Source organism: Schistocerca cancellata, chromosome 8 (assembly GCF_023864275.1).
Source record: "Schistocerca cancellata isolate TAMUIC-IGC-003103 chromosome 8, iqSchCanc2.1, whole genome shotgun sequence".
Classification (NCBI taxonomy): domain Eukaryota; kingdom Metazoa; phylum Arthropoda; class Insecta; order Orthoptera; family Acrididae; genus Schistocerca; species Schistocerca cancellata.
The window spans coordinates 105946226-105959321 of record NC_064633.1 but is presented as its reverse complement, the minus strand read 5'-3'; the positions used below and the strand labels follow the sequence as shown (position 1 = coordinate 105959321).

The 13096-nt window shown below is 39.4% G+C and overlaps 1 protein-coding gene across 1 annotated transcript in view; it reads left to right on the top strand.

Annotated features, from left to right (window-relative positions):
- The window catches only part of LOC126094617 (E3 ubiquitin-protein ligase SHPRH), a 275624-nt gene that overhangs the window by 243749 nt on the left and 18779 nt on the right, over positions 1–13096 (top strand). Inside the window, exons 18-21 of the mRNA XM_049909097.1 lie at positions 984–1178; positions 1298–1444; positions 1542–1826; positions 11016–11123. Coding sequence (XP_049765054.1) covers positions 984–1178; positions 1298–1444; positions 1542–1826; positions 11016–11123 — 735 coding nt within the window. The remainder of the gene's footprint in view (positions 1–983; positions 1179–1297; positions 1445–1541; positions 1827–11015; positions 11124–13096) is intronic.

Sequence of the window (13096 nt, the reverse complement as noted above, 5' to 3'; positions counted from 1 at the left end):
TGGTGAAAAACCAGATTGTGTGCTTCAGCAGGCTCCTCACTCTCCCGATACGGCGCTCTGTGACTTCTGGCTGAAGAGGTCATTGAAAGGAATGCGAGTTCAGACAAGAGATGACATTATGGTAGCAATGACAGTAAAGCTAAACTCCATTCCGAAAGAGACATTTTCAGCACGCTTCCAGCAATAGCGGCACCACTTGGAGAAATGTGTGGAGTCCCAAGTGAACTACTTTGAGGGTGGTTAGGTGTCCAGCACTCCAGGTAAGCCAATTTTTTTTCCCAGGCCATAGGTCGGATACTTTTCTAACAGACCTTGTATCTGAAGAGGGCTAAGTCCTAAATGTGCATGTTATGAGCAATAAAATAATTCTATTTTTGAAGCATGACTTTTTGATTAGCAACCAATCCAGCCTTCATACAGTACTACTTTAATTTTCAACACGGTCGCCTGCCACTTACACGACTTTGTGTTGCAGTTGTGCTACAAGAAATAAGCACAGTTATTACAGATGAAGAACAAAATTAGAAGTAACAGACAAGTCACATACTGGGGATTCATTTAAAACAATTTTTTTTTTTTTTTTTTTTTGTGTGTGTGTGTGTGTGTGTGTGTGTGTGTGTGTGTGTGTGTGTGTGTGTAAATATATGTCTGTATTAACTGAAAGATTTCTGACTTGTAGGTATTACATATTACCCTTGGTAGATGAACCTGTTACGTATTAAACCTTTTACATAAATATGATATGCACTGTACCTTTTTAAACAAGGTGACATTTGCAAAAGTCATCATTTGATCACTACACACAAAAAGAAATGTAAATAAATAAATATATAGCTGTCACACCACTGCACACAAGGCAAACTCCTAAACTCTGTGTAATTCACATGTCTGTTCATATATTTTTCTAGTTGAAATTAAAACATGTATGTGTGTCAGTTGGTAGTATTCATTGTTTTGATCTTGTGGTATAATATTAATTACAGCAACTGAGAGTAGCATGGATGCGTTTATTTGATATTGTTGCTGTGCAAGATGAAACTAACATGGCGAGGCTGCGGCTGAGAGTGCGTTATCCTGCAGAGCCCCTACCAGCCCCTCAGAAGCGAAATCTGGTCGGGCAGCTGAGCTCTAACATTGTTAACAAAGTAGAAACAATTCACATCATTGAAGAGTATGAGGTAATACCTTCCGACAAAAAATGGAAACATTCTCTGATGTTGTTTAAAGAGTGCTCTCTGTTACTCCTACATTTATAATTCCAGTATTCCTATGTATCATGGTGTTCATTTGAAAACAGGTGCAGTCACATGCTGTCCGCCTAGAGGCAGATCGTGCAATAGCTTCAGCCGGGCTTCGAAAGAAATTTGGAATGCTTCAGTATTTGGAAAATCTTAACAAAGATCCTGACCCATGTCCTATTTGCCACTGCAAGCTTGAGAAAAAGGTGAGTAAGAGAAATCTTAGACTAGCCACAGGAAAATTAGCTATTTCACTGATAGGTTGTATTGCTTGTTTTTATTGTACATGTGTATTCTTTACAGTGGAGTGTACTTCTCTGTGGCCATTACTATTGTATGGACTGTATACAAACGATGTTGAAGATCAGCGTAACCTCTGTCACGACAACAGTAAAATGTGCCGTTTGCAGAGAAACAACACGGTGCATTGATATTTCCTTTGTTAATCTGGAAACTGAGGACATAACTGGCTATGATGCAGATGTCAAAATTTTAGGCTCCCATTCAAAGAAGGTAGAAGCAATTGTAAAAACAATGCTTATCATAAAGAAGGAAGACCCAGAAGCAAAGGCTCTCATATTCTCTGGGGTATGTATGAGACACTTTTTTTCACTTGTAGTACTAAGTAACTCACTTCCATCAATCTTTCTACTACATGTTTTAGGGGATTATACCTTTTGGAAACATATTTAAATGGGTTTCATATTTTTAGCAAGTAGGTATGATATTCAGTGGCCATCTGCCCTTAGTTTTAATTGGCAGTGTGGGCCTATATGGTCATCAGAGTTGTGACTGGTTTGATGTGACCCACCACTGCAGCCTCTTCTGTGTTATGGCACATTTAAAGGTACCAGCTCACTATCATTTTTTGTTAGCAACTTTCTGGGATGAAATCTTGAAACTAGAGGGTAGGACAAAGATGTTCAGTACATGGTCAGAACACTAGCCTCCTTCACCTCTTTGTCATCATACAGCAAAACTATATGAGCTATGGGTCATAGAAGGGAAATTCCCATAACTCTTCTTTTGTTCTGTGGTGATTATCATGTTATGTCCAGAAATAAGAAGTCAATTTTAAATCCCATGTCATATTTTTTATGCACGGCATTATACTACTCGTGTCCAATATAAGCCAGTTTTAGAACCTCCAGTGACCACCAAATTTGAGAACCCTTCCTAGCAGTATCACATCTGCAAAAAAAAAAAAAAAAAAATAAAATAAAATAAAATAAAAAATATTATGATGACAAGTGAGTGGTGGGTTATCTACACGATATCAAATATGGCTAATCCAGGAGTAGGTCTAATAATGAATAAAAGCAGAGCTTCCAACCTCTTCAGTAAACAAATTAGCGCTGAAAAACTACAATACAGAAACCTGCAATGAACAACCATGACGAGACTGACAAGAAACTACAACAAAATGTAAGAAATATCTGCAACAATGAAAGTGAAAAGAAATAACTGTAACAAAGACAGTAGAACTAAACATTGTAACATAGAAATTGGTAAAAAAACAACTTCAGTGAAGGCATACATTACCCTTGAAAGTTGAAAAAATATATATATTTTTTTAAAATAAAAGCTGTCCAACTTAAAAGTGGTACCTCTCCTTTACAGAGAGTACTAAATGGTACTAATCAACAGAAAAAATCTGTCTTTTCTGGATTGGCATTTTTGAAAAAAAAATTAAAAAAGCAAAAAGATAAAAATCTGTAAATTATAAAAAAAATCAAAAGGCGACAGTAAAAGAACTTCGACAGATATGTCCAAACGGAGGATACCATTGTTATCATACAGCAATTATCTTTCGAATAAAAAAAAAAAACTCTAACAAAATATCTAGAACTGTTACAGAGCACATTTAAAAAAATTTCCGAAATTCTCATCTTCAAAATGGTGTTCGCAGTGTCATCTTTGGAGGCCTGTGTCTCGGGGCAGGAATTTTTTTGGAGAAAACAAAAAAATATGTGGTTCTTACTTACTCCTGAATTTTAACATCTAAATTCAAAACATCCGAGACTATGAAGGTAACCCTCCTGCCTGAAGTGATACGGATTATACCTGTTTTAAGAATTGTGAACGTAGAGTGTATTCATTAAAAAGACCTGGAGACACCGAAAGATTTCAGATAGATTACGTAATAACATTACAGAGATTTTCAAAGCAGATCTTAAGCTGCAAAATTTTAGGGTCATATGTGGACTCTGGCACAATTTATTGGTTATGAAATGAAATGCAGATTAAACTGAAGAAATTGCAGAATAGAAGAAAATTAAGGAGCTGGGATAAGCTCAAAGACCAGAGGTCATTGAGAGTTTCCCTGGAATTGAGAGATGGAACTGCGTATGCAGCAGAGGATCAAAGTAGGCAGAATCACAAGGTCCAGTAGAATTTGTTGTATGAAATTTTAAATATTGAATCTAGGAGTATATATATAAAAACAAAGATGATGTAACTTACCAAATGAAAGCACTGGGATGTTGATAGACACACAAACATACACACAAAATTCAAGCTTTCGCAACCCACAGTTGCATCATCAGGAAAGAGGGAAGGAGAGGGAAAGACAAAAGGATGTGGGTTTTAAGGGAGAGGGTAAGGAGTCATTCCAGTCCCGGGAGCGGAAAGACTTACCTTAGGGGGAAAAAAGGACAGGTATACAATCGCGCGCGCGCGCACACACACGTACACAGACACAAGCAGACCCCTGTAACCCGGAAGGTGTACATGATCAAATGCAGAGCCACGTGTGAAAGCGTACACGTGATTTACCAACTGACCTGCCTACACTGTGAAGCTTTCTATGTGGGAATGACCAGCAACAAACTGTCCATTCGCATGAATGGACACAGGCAGACAAGTGTTTGTTGGTAATGAAGGATCACCCTGTGGCTAAACATGCTTTGGTGCACGGCCAGCACATCTTGGCACTGTGTTACACCGTCCGGATTATCTGGATACTTCCCACTAACACCAACCTGTCAGAACTCCGGAGATGGGAACTTGCCCTTCAGGATATCCTCTCTTCCCGTTACCCACCAGGCCTCAACCTCCGCTAATTTCAAGTTGCCGCCGCTCATCCGCTCATACCTCACCTGTCATTCAACATCATCTTTGCCTCTGTATACTTCCGCCTCGACTGACATCTCTGCCCAAATTTGGAATTTTGTGTGTGTGTTTCTGTTTCTTTGTGTGTTTATCAACATACCAACGCTTTCGTTTGGTAAGTTACATCATCTTTGTAGATATATTTTTCCCATGTGAAATGTTTCCCCTTTCTCTCTCTCTCTCTCTCTCTCTCTCTCTCTCTCTCTCTCTCTCTCTCCCCCTCTAATGGGAAAGCGCTGGTAGATAGGCACAATAAAAAAACACACAAACACACACACACAAAATTTCAAGCTTTCACAACCCACGGTTGCTTCGTCAGGAAAGAGGGAAAGATGAAAGGATGTGGGTTTTAAGGGAGAGGATAAGGAGTCATTCCAATCCCGGGAGCAGAAACTCTTACCTTAGGGGGAAAAAAGGACAGGTATACACTCGCGCGCGCACACACACACACATATCCGTCCACACACATACAGATACAAGCAGACATATTTAAAGGCAAAGAGTTTGGGCAGAGATGTCAGTCAAGGTGGAAGTGCAGAGGCAAAGATGTTGTTGAATGACAGGTGAGGTATGAGTGGCGGCAACTTGAAATTAGTGGAGATTGAGGCCTGGTGGATAACGGGAAGAGAGGATATATTGAAGAGCAAGTTCCCATCTCCGGAGTTCGGATAGGTTGGTGTTAGTGGGAAGTATCTAGATAACCCAGACGGTGTAACACTGCGCCAAGATGTGCTGGCCGTGCACCAAGGCATGTTTAGCCACAGTCAGTTGGTAAATCACGTGGGTGCTTTCACACGTGGCTCTGCCTTTGATCGTGGCACGAAGGCACATCTTGGCACAGTGTTACACCGTCCGGGTTATCTGGATACTTCCCACTAACACCAACCTGTCAGAACTCCAGAGATGGGAACTTGCCCTTCAGTATATCCTCTCTTCTCGTTATCCGCCGTGCCTTAATCTCCGCTAATTTCTAATTTCAATTTGCCGCCGCTCATACCTCACCTGTCTTTCAACAACATCTTTGCCTCTGTACTTCCGCCTCGAGTGACGTCTCTGCCCAAACTCTTTGCCTTTGAATATGTCTGCTTGTGTCTGTATATGTGTGGATGGATATGTGTGTGTGTGCGAGTGTATATCCGTCCTTTTTTCCCCCTAAGGTAAGTCTTTCCGCTCCCGGGATTGGAATGACTCCTTACTCTCTCCCTTAAAACCCACATCCTTTTGTCTTTCTCTCTCCGTCCCTCTTTCCTGACGAAGCAGCCGTTGGTTGCGAAAGCTAGAATTTTGTGTGTATGTTTGTTTGTGTGTCTATTGACTTGCCAGCACTTTCTTTTGGTAAGTCACATCACCATCAACATACCAACGCTTTCATTTGGTAAGTTACATCATCCAGATATATATGCACACACAGGGGGATGGGCGTTTGAAGAGACCATTGGAGGCAACAGGAGCACTTGGATGAATATTAAGAGGTTAGCTGTCAAATGAGTATTGTCAAAGAAGGGAAGGTTGTGAAAGGTGGATGGCATATAAAGAAGGGCCGTGCAAAGGAAACAGTATTATGCAAATGGAAATGGAAATAGATTAATTTAAGATGGGAGATACGATACTACGAGAAGAATAAGTCGAAACAAGGCACCTTTTCTAGACCACATTCTCTTAGAGATTTGAGACCCTGGGAGAAAGGTACTGTGACCAAACCATTCCACCTGGTATGGAAGATACAAGAGTTGGGCAAAGTTTGCTGAGACAAGAAGAAAGTAAGAACCCCACTTCTAAAGAAAGCAGTTGATGACTGGTGTGAGTATTGTAGAATCATCAGCTTAAAGTCTCAGTTGGAATATTGTGACATGAATATCTATATTAAGCTGTGAAGAAAATCAAGGAGAAATTTGGAAAGGAAAAGAAGTGAAAACATATTTCATTGGTGACATTGCAATTCTGACAGAGACGTAAATAACTTTGAAGACTAGTTCAGTGGATTGGATAGCATCTTGAAAATAGGTCATGAGGGAACTAGATTAGGAAATGCGACATTAAAAGTGATAGAAAAGTTTTGTGGCCTCTCATGTTTTGTCAGTGTGACTGATTAATGGTGAGCTTCCAGGCATTCAGCTGAGTTGTTTCCATTTTATGCACAATATTTCAACAACTAACTCGGTTGCCTTCATTGGGTGCTGTTAGCTGTGTTGTTATACGTGCTCACTGGTCGGACCACCACTCGTGGCACTCAAAGAGTGGGTCAGTCATTGAATTGTTGTGTGTTAATGGAAACAACTACTTGGCTGAACACCAGAAAGCACACCATTGGTAGCAGGTGAGATTTGCTATTCAGGCGGTGAAATAAAAGGTATCAGACAAAGTAGAGAAATTCATTAACAATGAATAAAAGTTTAAATATTAGGATGTCTTTTCTGAAGGTATTTGTCTGGACTGTAAGTCTTGTACTGAAGTGAAACTCGGATGCTTAGCAGTTCAGACAAGAAAAGAATAGTAGCGTGTGAAAAAAAAAGTGTTGCTGAAGAATGCTGAACATTAGATGGACAGGTCGGATAACTAGTGAGGTACTGAACTGAACTTGGGAAAAAAGAAATTTATGTCACAACCTGACTAAAAGAAGGGTTTGATTGAGAGGACACATTCTGAGGCTTCCGAGACTCATCTGTTTGGTGCTGGAGGTAATTGTGGGGGATAAAGATAGTCCTGAATACAGTAAGCAAGCTCAGATAGATGTGAGTTGCAGTAGTTATTCGGAGATGAAGAGGCTCGCATAGACTGGACTAGTGTGGATGATAAGTGTTGCCCATCATTGCCTGCAAGCTCTCCAGTTCTCAACTGCAGAAATTTTATGGAGAAGAATAGAATGCAAATGATCTTTTCTTTGGATGCCCCAGATTAAATGGAAGTACAAAAATCCTTGTACAAGAACTTGAGAAGCTTGGTCATCCGTTGCCAATCTCTATGATGGCTTCATCAGCTTTTTTAACTTCACGCAATCATAGATGTTCCATATCTGGTGCTACCCAAGATATCCAATAATTTCATTGTACTGGTCAAACCATTAGCAGTAAGACATTCTGGTGCTAGACGTCTCAGCTACTGCAGCACAAAGGTGCATCATCTTTGGTGGGTGCAGATGAAAGTTGTAGATTTGCTTGTCAGGACATGTTTCAGCACTGCAAATTGTGAAATGGATAATGTGAAAGGGCAACAGATTTGCATCAGAATGTGTTTGAAGTTGAAGAAAACTGCAGTTGAAACCCACCACATGCTTACAGAGGCATTTGGTGAGATTGCGAGTCACTGAGTCAAGAAAGAATGTTTGAGTGGTACAAGTGTTTTAAGGAAAGCCGAGAATCTGTGGAAGGTGACAAACAGTGTGCTCAACCATCAGCATGCATGACACTGGAAATGATAATGAAAGTGGATGACATGATTCACAAAAACTGAAGGCAGACAGTTTTGTAACAGAGATGGACTATCGTATGGCACACGTCAATGAATTCTAGCCGATGAACTGAACTAGAGAGGAATTGCAGCAAAGTTTGTCCTTCACTTCCCAGCATCAAACAACAGAACCTCAGGATTCAGATGTGCAAAGAGATTGAGTGTGTCCAAAATTCTTATCCAGAGTCATAACAGGTGATGAATGTTGGGTGTATGGTTACAAGACTGAAACAAAGCAGCAGTCATCACAATGGAAAACACAATCTTCTCCAAGGCTGAAAAAAACTAGATAAGTTTGCGTCATGAAGTCAGCGCCAATCATTTTTTTTCCGAAATTCGGGGAATAGTGCATAAGGAGTTTGTTCCACATGGTCAAACTGTCAACAGGCAATTTTACTTCAAGGTTTTGAGGCAACTGAGGGAAAATGTTTGACACATATGGCAACAGTTGTAGAGAAAGAAAGACTAGTTGTTGCACCATGACAACACACCCGCAAAAACCTCTCTCATTGTGAAAGATTTCCTGGCCGAAAACAACATTGCAATGGCCCCCACTCTCCCATCTCACCACACCTAGTCCAGTGGACCCAAAGATGAAAATAGCATTGAAAGGGCAACATTCTGACCGTATTGAAGGCATCCAAGTAGAACTGGAGTGTGTCCTGAACACCTTCACGTTGGGAACTTGCAGGAGTGCTTCCAAAAATGGAAACAATGCTGGGATTTTTGCATACATGTACAAGTTGATTAATTTGAAAGTGATCAAGGACATTAGGGCATAAGTAAAGTTTTCTGATATTTACAATGAAATTCCCCAATATTTTGGGTAGCACAGATTCACTGATGACACAGGTACCCACATCTAAAGCTCTCTGTACACAGAAGTGACCCATACAGCATGATGGAGGACAGAAATATTCAATTTGGTTTATTTTGTATGGTGAGCACACTGTTGCTCATGAAAGCAAAATGGCGTGGACAAAGGGAAATGTGTATGTCTGAATTTTTGCACAGGAGTGAGAGAGTTGGTGGTTTGTCTCTTATTATTGATTTGCAACTGCTGCCATCGCTTGCTTTATTCCAGAAATTCACTCGCACATCGATAGATGATTTTTGCATTCTTTTATCTGCAATTGAGCTGAAGATTCCAAAGCAAGACACAAATTATCAAAGAGCCGTATCAGCAGAAGAGAGGCTTGCCTTAAAACTGTAATACTTAACAATAAGCAACGGTTATGATAGCCTTAAATATCTATTTTGTATACCTAACACCAAAGTAATTAATGAAGTATGTGATGCTGTATGCAAAATAATCATGTATTTTATTGAGGTGTGCCTAAAAGTGAGGGGAATACTATTCATTAAAATGAGTGATGTAATGTAAAAATATGTGATAGACCAGCCTTGATTACTTGTGTTTTATAGTTTGTTAGATAAACACATCATTATTGTAAGAAAAATAGGAAAAACAATTTTCACTTATTTTGTTTCTGTATTTAAATTTCATAAAGTAGTAGCAAAAGCGTGACATTAACACAAATACCTTGGATGTAAGCCCCAAGAATGATCAGGTCTTTCATATATTTTTATTTTACATTAATTTACATTACCTGTTTATTTTTCTGCTAGCAGTTACATGAAACAAACCAAACGTAAACAAAAAAGCAGAACAGCCACTTTAAATGTCAGTTATGCAGTACATGTAAATGTGGTGGGGGAAGAGTGGTGTATTATGTCAGAGGACAGGAGTTCTTCAGAAGAGCAGTTGAAATTGCCCATCGGCCTGGAACAAGATTTCTTGCAGAAATATGAAATGAATTTGCACAATATTTTAAATCAGATAACATGTGGGTCAAATGGCATGATGAAGCTGTATGAGCAATCTGTCTGTACGGCTCCCATTAAACCAAATAAATGCAAAATAATGTTATTACATGATTATGATTTTATTAAGCTGTAAACCTCTACCTTTCCTCATTTTATATTTATCAAGGAGGAATGACAGTGATTTGAGGGCAAAACACTTGGAATTATACTTTTCTGATGCACTCATTCCTGAGGTTGTATGTTATTTAAGCCTTTCTCGCTTTAAAGAAGATTGTAGGGAGTTCATTTTGATCTTCACTTCCTATGTTGGCATTTTCAGCATTTTGGCAGTTTCTTGCCAAGCATAATTTTTTGTTAAGTATTTTATGTAGTCCATATACGGGATCCCACAAGCACCGTCTTGACTTTTCTGTCAATAGAAGTACACTATCATCCAGCCACTCCATCACCACAAAAATCACTTTCAATAACAACAACAAATAGTTCACGTGCAAAAAACAGTGTACTGCACTAAAGTGAGTGCACTTTGTTTATCATAAGAAAGCTAGTGCTGAAGTGGGGAGAACACAGACTTCCTTTGATATTTTACTCTAAAACCAACAACCAGTGGATCAAAGTAAAATATCTGCAAATGCAACCCACAATCAGCTGAATGCCATGTGCCTGGCATTGACACCAGAGAGTTCCTCATTCACTGTTGCACATACACTTGTGTTTGCTTCAGTGGAAAGGAGACCTACAAGTGACATATCACTTACAATGGACTGCAGGCAAGTGTTCAATACTGGTATATTTTATGTAAGTATGAGCTGGCTAAATAGTGTAAGATAGAGGCCAATAAATTCAGTTAAAAAAACTGCAGAAGAATGCCTGTCATAGATGACTTGCTTTCTGTGTCAAGCTTGACTGGGATGCAGGCTCTTCTTCTGTACTGGACACACACAAATGTCGCTACATTCCATGATAAAGCTATTGTGGGCGCACAGTGTATAGTGGTACAAGTAAATAATCTGAGCTTCAACAGTGGCATATATGCTTATGTGAATTCATTCTTTCAGATAACAGGAACTGCTTATTATGTTTAAGGTGGTGTGCATGCCATAGTCTGAAAAACACTGCATGTCTCAAGAAGAATTGATGCTGTACTCCTCTCAGTAAAGAGAGTGTTAAATTTATGATGTGTTGCCCTGATATATGTAAAGTTCTTTGTTTCATAAATCAGTCATTCATAACAAATGCTTCAGTACATACAACATCCTCAAAGCTTTTCATTCCTTACTAACTTTAGTGCAGGATGTAGTGCATTACTCTGTTTTGCTCAAGTGTCTGAATTACCTCATGAACAACCTTTGTGTTCCTTGTTATTATCAGTGTTTTTTTCTTGTTTTTTAGTGGGAGAAGCTACTGGAGATATTGAGAACAGCACTAGTCATGAATGGAATAAGTGTCCGACAGTTACAATCAGGAAACCGATTTCAGCAGTGCCTAGCAGATTTCAAGGTATTAACACTGGCCCTAGTATCTTATATCCATTATTATTTTTATTGTTTTAAATCCACAGATACATTGTAATTTTAGTGAGTAACATGTTAGTGTTGTTGTTTGTGTTGTTGTTGTTGTTGTTGTTGCTGCGGCTGCTGCCGCTGTTGCTGTTGTCCTTAGTCCAAAGACTGGTTTACTGCAGCTCTCTTCGCTCCTCTGTCCTGTGAGAGCCTAATCCTTCTGAATCAGCTTACTGTATTCATCTCATGATCTCCTTCTATAATTTTTACCTCCCCACACTTCCCTACAGTACTAAATTCATGATTCCTTAATGTCTCAGAATGTGTCTTACCAGCAGATCCCATCTAATTAGGTTGTGCCAGAAATTTCTATTCTCATTAATTTAATTCAGTATCTCCTCATTCGTTATGTGATATACCCACCTAATCTTCTGTATTCTCTTGCAGCACCACATTTCAAAAACTTTTATTCTCTTCTTGTCTAAACTATTTAATATCCACATTGCTACACTCCATACAAATACCTTCAGAAAAATCTACCTAATACTTAAATCTATATTCACTGTTAACAAATTTCTCTCCTTTAAAAACAATTTTCTTGTCATTGCCAGTCTGCATTTTATGTCCTCTCTACTTTGGCCATCATTAGTTATTTTGCTACCCAAATAGCAAAACTTGTCTATTACTTTCAGAGTCTAATTTCCTAGTCTAATTCCCTCAGCATCATCTGATTTAATTCTACAACATTCCATTATTCTTGTCTTGCTTTTGTTGTTGTTTATCTTATGTCCTCCTTTCAAGACACTGTCTATGCCATTTAACTACCTGTCCAAGTTCTTTGCTGTCTCTGACAGAATTACAATGTCATAGGCAAAACTCAAGAGTTTTTATTTCTTTTCCCTGTACTGTAATTCGTGCCGTACTAGAAATCTGTCTTTCATTCCCTGTACTGTTTGCTCAGTGTAAAGATTGAATAATGTGGGGGATAGGCTACAGTGCTGTCTCACTCCCTTCTCAACCACTACTTCCCATTTGTTTCCCTCAACTCTTATTGTTGTGGCGTATCAAGACAGCCACGCCACTCGGAAGTAGCCGAAATGCACGCGTTACACACGCCGGCTGGCGTGAGGTCTGAAACAGGATACATAATGAATGCTATAAAGAAAAGTACGTAGCTGCTGTAATACTTAACTTTAATCCATCATTGTGGTACATCGCTCTTGACGATACAAATGAGACTCTTTAGATACAAGCACTGTAAGGCTAATGGTGCCTTGCTAGGTCGTAGCCATGGACTTAGCTGAAGGCTACTCTAACTGTCTCTCGGCAAATGAGAGAAAGGCTTCGTCAGTGTAGTCGCTAGCAAAGTCGTCGTACAACTGGGGCGAGTCCTAGTACGTCTCTCTAGACCTGCCGTGTGGTGGCGCTCGGTCTGCAATTACTGACAGTGGCGACACGCGGGTCCGACATGTACTAATGGACCGCGGCCGATTTAAAGCTACCACCTAGCAAGTGTGGTGTCTGGCGGTGACACCACACTTATAACTGCCATCTCATTTCTATACAATTTGTAAATAGCCTTTTGTTCCCCATATTTTGTCCCTGCTACCTTCAACATTTCAAAGAGAGTCAGTCAACATTGTCACAAACTTTCTCTAAGTCCACAATGCTATAAATGTAGGTTTTCCTTTACTTAACCTATCTTCTAAGGTAAGTTGTAGGGTCAGTATTGTGTCTCATTTTCCAACATTTCTCCAAAACCCCAACTGATCTTTCCTGAGGACAGCTTCTACCAGCTTTTCCATTTTTCCATAAAAAATTTGTGTTAATGTTTTGCAGCCATGACTTATTAAACTGGTATTTTCGTAATTTTCACACTTGTCACTACTTGCTTTCTTTGTAATTGTAATTATTACATTCTTCTCAAAGTCTGAGGGTATTTTGCCTGCCTCCTACACCTTGCACACCAGA